Source organism: Drosophila mauritiana, chromosome 3L, assembly GCF_004382145.1.
Source record: "Drosophila mauritiana strain mau12 chromosome 3L, ASM438214v1, whole genome shotgun sequence".
Classification (NCBI taxonomy): Eukaryota; Metazoa; Arthropoda; class Insecta; order Diptera; family Drosophilidae; genus Drosophila; species Drosophila mauritiana.
The window spans coordinates 8815515-8821687 of NC_046669.1; the positions used below are offsets into that span (position 1 = coordinate 8815515).

The 6173-nt window shown below is 34.8% G+C and overlaps 1 protein-coding gene across 1 annotated transcript; it reads left to right on the top strand.

Moving 5' to 3' along the window:
• The first annotated feature begins 712 nt into the window (after nucleotides 1-712).
• Nucleotides 713-1328, top strand: LOC117140911. The gene has a single exon (XM_033304085.1). It carries the CDS (start codon nucleotides 843-845, stop codon nucleotides 1050-1052), a length of 210 nt encoding a protein of 69 aa, XP_033159976.1. The 5' UTR covers nucleotides 713-842; the 3' UTR covers nucleotides 1053-1328.
• The last annotated feature ends 4845 nt before the right edge of the window (nucleotides 1329-6173 follow it).

Genomic DNA, 6173 nt, shown 5'->3' on the forward strand with positions numbered 1-6173 from the left:
ACAGCACACATTTTATTATTTTAAGATTATTTGAGACAACAAAGCATCAGGTGCATTATCAACATGTCTAGCAAAATATAGATATCTCTGCCTGCGGTTTGCTGTAGTTCAAGAAGACCATAGTGCATCCTCAATAAATGCATTCATAATGTGATATTACTAAAAAAAATTACAAAACTATAATTGTACAAATATCTGTGTTACTTCAGTTAGTATAATCTTCATGCTTCCCGGAATCAATGTAAATAGACTTAAGTTTTTAATTAGGTCATTTTCAGTGGCACATGCTCGACTGTTCATACATTTTATTAGGACTTACGTCATGGCCTGAGGGGTATTTGATTAATTGTGCAATAATGATACAGCTGTAGAGATCAGCCTTTGGACTTTGAGCCGCACTTGGGAAGTGCGATGAAGGCTATTTCTCCATTTTGGTTACGGATACAGGTCTAGACACCAGCCAATTAGTTGTAAACAAAACAATCTGAAACGTTGAATAACAAACGTTTGGCCAAAAGTGCGTCGCATTGCGCCTTGCATTCGGTTGCATGGCCCGCAAATAAAGGCCTGGTCGTAAGCCAATCAATTGGAAACCCTTTTGAGCAACACACATCTGATAAGCCGCAACTACTTGCAAGATAATGGCCATACATACGCCAGTATAAAAGTGCTGATAAGGCATTGCTATAAATACTGGATCCGGAGCCAAGTGAGGCCACAGAAACGAAACGAGCGCGCCAATGATCGTACGGATTCATTAGGAACAACCCAGATATAGAGCCGACTCTATAGCGAAAGCAACCCAACTGTGATACCAAACGAACACACACAATATCCCCAAGATGTCTGCCACTAAGGTGAACCATTTGATCGGAGCGACTACGCGCTACATCGCCGGACGGAATGCGGTGCAGACGGTCTACTGGCGCACCTCCGCCGGACCCAATCCCCGGATGCTGAAGACCAACAAGCTGCAGAACTTCGATCGCACCCAGAAGGCGCCTCAGAGTGTACGGATGCAGAACTACGATCGCAGCTATATCCGGGATTAGGGAGTTTTTGATAGTTTTAGTTCCGACCTTGACATGTTCCTAATGTCGCACTAGACATATGTAAATTTTTTTTTGTGCGCTTTGTATTTATTATATAGAGAGTATTTTCCAAAGCGATAGTTCTTATCGTGCGAATTAGAGTTAATCGAATCTAAAGGAAGCTGGCGCTACGACTTTTCCTGTACCTTGGCATTATATATATATATGTACATATGAAAAAAAAAGAATGAAAAGGCAAAGATTAAATAAATGCATTCTAGCGCGTAGATAAGAGAATATTATTCGTTTTTCTGAATCGAAGTCTGACGGGGGTCTGCTAAATGCGTCATCAGTTCCAGAAGCAATGACCTAAATCTAAATGTCATAATCATCGAATGTTTTTAAATAAAAGCCCAATTAATTCCTTCGGTTTATTCCATTTTTAAGATTTTATTAATTAGTTTTATATTTATTACATACATTGAGTTCTCGTATATATATAATTTTGGGGTTTTATGTTTATGCTTTACTTCCTTTGGTTGTATGTAATTTACTTCATATAATTTGTTCGTTTAGCTTTATAATTTCGTTTTTAGATATCGTTCTTACTTATGTTTTATAGTATATTCTCGCGATTTGTTTACATTTTGTTTTAGTTAATTTAATTTGCTTTGTGGGTGAAATATGTTTATGTTATTTTTTTGTTTGGTTTTCGTTTTTTTTTTTGTTTTATTTTTGAGTTTTATTATGTTTTATCGGGTTGATCATTTTACTTAAAATTACAGCCTTTATAAATAATTATTTTTATATGCTATTCATAGATTCTTTTAATTTTCCGTTTTCTTAAATTTTGTGTTTTCTTATATGTTTTTGCTTTATACTTTTTATTTCGCTTGCCGTTGTACTACGTATTCATTTTTCATTCGCATTCGTTTTAATTTTACTAAATATATATATAGAGACTTTTCCGCATCGTATTTTGATGGATCTGAATAATTTGCACACAGTATGTATATAATATATATGTATATATATAATATAATTGTTATCTAAATATATACTCATATAGACCTCATATATATTAATTTATATTTGACAATTTCAGTTGGGCTTAGTGTCTGGCTTTGCTTTTGTAGTGTAGTGTAGTTCTGGTTTGCTTCTTTTTTCATACTTCGTTTTTTTTTCTTTTTTGCACACGGAAGATTTACACACATGAATAAAAACCGAAAAATACACACAAAACTTTGTGCATTTTCTTAGCTAGCTTTGGTTTTGATACTTTTTTTGAAATATGTTATGTTATTTTATGACCTCGTTTATTTGTTGCCTAACTCAATTCACGTGAAAACAGTTTCTGTTTGGTTTATCTCAAAAGAGAAAAATATATATTAATTATTATCTTTGTATTTTACTATTATTAAATCCATTTCATCTTTCGTTTGGTATTTGATTAAAAAATATTGCAGCTCAAAATGGTAATACTTTGGTTTTTCAAGTTAAATGTACTTTGCTTATGTCCCCTCTAAAGCATAGAACACAGTAGAGATCAGTTGGATTTTTCTCCATAATCGGGCCCATTGCTATCGCTATTGCTAATCCTAATCCATACTCCATCCATGCCCAATCAAAACTCAATATTTTCCATGCTGATATCATTTTCTTAGTGGGCTGCAATCTGTAGTTTTTCTGGATTTCGGGCGTATCTATATTTGTGTCGTCTGATTTACGTATTTCCTTGACTCTACTTTTATGCTGCTCAGTATATTAGTATATGTATATTAGACCCTTATGTATGGTAAATTGTTTGCTAGAAATGTGTTTTCTTTTACGGAAGAATTTGGATACAATTTCATAGTTCCACTTGATTTATAATTTGTCTAGTATTTTCATTACTTTTCAGCTAATCATTGCTATGTATTTTTCTGGTAATCCTATCGTTCATTGGGCGCTTTAATTGGCTTAACATAGGTGTATCGGTATCTGTATCGCGGCGTCGTTATCCTTTTTTCTACAAGTATATTTATTTATCCTGCATCGGCTTCAGCACAGATTCTCACAATGTGCAACATGCACTTTGAATTAATTTAAGATTAATTTCTTCTATATATTTTGCAACAGAATTTCGGCTTCCTAGGGTATCAAAATTAAACGAGTGAAAGCGGCGCAATGGACAGTTTGTCAGCAGAAGGCAATAAACGAAATTCTGTGCAAATATCTGTGGAAATAAGGTCAACTACTATAATTCAGAGAAGAATCTAGGGAAACTGCGTAAAAATTGCACAATTTTATTGTAAATTCTTCATTTTGTCTGTCTGTCGGTCTTTGTGTGTTTACTTCGATTCTCTTTCGTGACTAAAAATACTCAACAATTTCGTTTACATGAAACCATTTTAGCTACAATTTATATTTGTTGTATATATGGTTAAATATTTCCTACACATTCGCCATTCAACATTGATAGAAAAACCGATTTGTTTTGTTCTTGTTGTCGTTTTGCTTTTCACCATTTGCCATGTTTTGCCTCTACATCGAGATCTCGCTCTAGAAATTGCTCTGTATGCATGTATATGTTAGAAATCGTAATTTAAAAAGATACTTTTGCTGACAACAATGACCCAAAACAAATTTGGTAATGCGGGTGGTAATGATGGCTACTAAATACAACAATAATTCAAACACTTCGGTTCGAGAACTACGTAATGCACCTATGTGTCGTTAAGGTAAATCCTCGATAAATCTAAAAGAGTTCGTTGCACGTTTATTGTATTCATAGGCTCGTCCGATTCAAGGAGATCTCCCCGTCTAGCGATTCTCAGCCAAATAATGATCTACCGAAACTCAGATATCGTGACTTCCGGATAATGGGACTTTCAATTTGTTTTATACAATATTCATCACATTTTCTTGTGGGGTATTTTGTTGCCTAGTTCTGGTTGCTAATTAATTTAGTTATTATTGCTGCGCCGTTACTTTGTTAGTTACTAATGTAAGTACAATATCATAAAAATAAAAATAACACTGTATATTTTGTTATTTACCATTAATTTCATTTCGCTTCATTTAATTGTTCGTAAATTATGCCTTTGTATTTTTTTCGCTTTAGTTTTACGCTTGGTTTTTCTTTATTGTAAATATAAATATATATAATATATATATCTCAGGTTTTCCATTTTAAGTACAATATAATATAACCATATACAAAGCGGTGCCCTCCATCCTGCATCCTGTATCCTGCGTCCTGCATCCTGCATCCTCCATGGGCCCCTTGACCTCTGACCTCAACCTACTCCGTGTGTGGCATTTGAAAAATTCGTAAACGGTTAGTACACTTTTAATATTATTTTTTAGCGTCAGTCTTGTGTAAATTAAATTTTACTTCAAAAAACGTTTTAACGCGCACACACGGAGCACAGTGAAGCCTCGAAGCACGAAAGCCCACGGGGCAGTTGATTTCAGTTGCGCTCCTGAATCGGTTTCTTTTTCGCTTCCTCGGGCCGCTCCTTGTTATAAAAAATTGCTGCTCGGCTTTACATTATACATATATATGTATATATATATATATTTTTAATAAAATGTATATAATATATGCGTGTATACACATATAAGTTTTATTCAATTCACACGTAGACGTTTGTTAAAAAATGCATTTTCTTATGTAAAAATGTTCGGCTTTCCACATTTCTTATCTGCCCTTTTCATAAATATTATAACTTGGTATCTGATTACCGTATTATACTTGTGTTGAGACGCCATCGAGATATTGTTCTTGTACATTTCTATATATGTATGTATATATATTTTCGCATATACTAACCATCGCCTAAGTGTATGTGTTTTTTATGTATGCCTCGTATATAGATTATAATTACTTTGGTTGATCGCATTCGGGAAGATTAAAGTTTACACACGGTAGTGAGAGATAGGATTCAAAGACGAGCGAGCTTAGCAAACCAATCGTAATTGAACTACATTTAGATTTTAGACAAGTTTAGTCCTAATAAATTTCCGCCTTTCCTCGACATCTTTTTGGGTTTCCACTTGGAGATTAGAGCTAATTTGACACAACCGTTTAATTCAACTATTTTATCATTTTATCTGCCTAACGATTAGCTTTTTTCGACTGCCATGCTACTGAAAGATTCGTTGCTTTTTGTATTTCGCAGCACCTAAAAATTATGCTACACAGAAGGAGGAGGAACTGAAAATGGATATAAAAACCAAATAAAATATAAATAAATATTTAAAATAAAAAAAGTTTGGATTTTGTTTTGGGCTTCATTTTATTTTCATTAAGGAATGACACATTCTACAAGCTAATCTAAATCGGAACATTAACACTTCAATAATAATTTGGAATCAATTCATTACACACAGAAACTAGAACAAATTTTGATAATACATTCGTTTCGAAATATCGGAAAAAAGAACCTAAGCCTGAACGATGAAGTGCTGAAATTTGGAAAAAAAGAAATACTGATCTTATCGGTACGATAACCCCAAACAAAAACGGAGCCCAAAACATTTTGCAATGCTAATGTAGCGCTGTCCAATAGTCGAAACGCTTCTTTTAGGGCCAAGAGCTCGGATCGGGCGATAATACCAGCAGCGGATTCTTGCGGTTGGTTATGATGGTACGGTATTAACTTGGGTTGTTCCCACTGGGGCTCCCGATTTTGAAGAAGTTTGGATATGCTTCGGTAACGCTTCGGTTATGTTCGGGGTTTGGCAGAGTGGTAAAATGTAATGGGAAACGACGTTGTCTATAGTCGTTCCGCTTGCTGTTATTGTCCTTTTCCTACACTCTTTATTTCTTTGCACACTCGCTCACACACCCTTTGACCAGTAACAGAACACTTTGATAACAAAACAACGAATAACGAATAACAATATTAACTCAGGAACGAGAAGTGAGCTGCCCGATGAGGTGGCAAGCGTGAGATTAATTAGGGTGGTGGCGGTGGCGGTGCCCGTGGCCTTGGCGTCGACGTTGGCGTTTGCCTTGGTGGGCTCAAATACAAAATGAAAAATAAACAAATAATTAACTAATAACAAATGGATTTCTCTCGCCAAGATCCCACATCTTATAGATTTGACTGCGGTTCGTATACGCTTCAGTTCCTTTTTGCCCCAGAAAACCATATT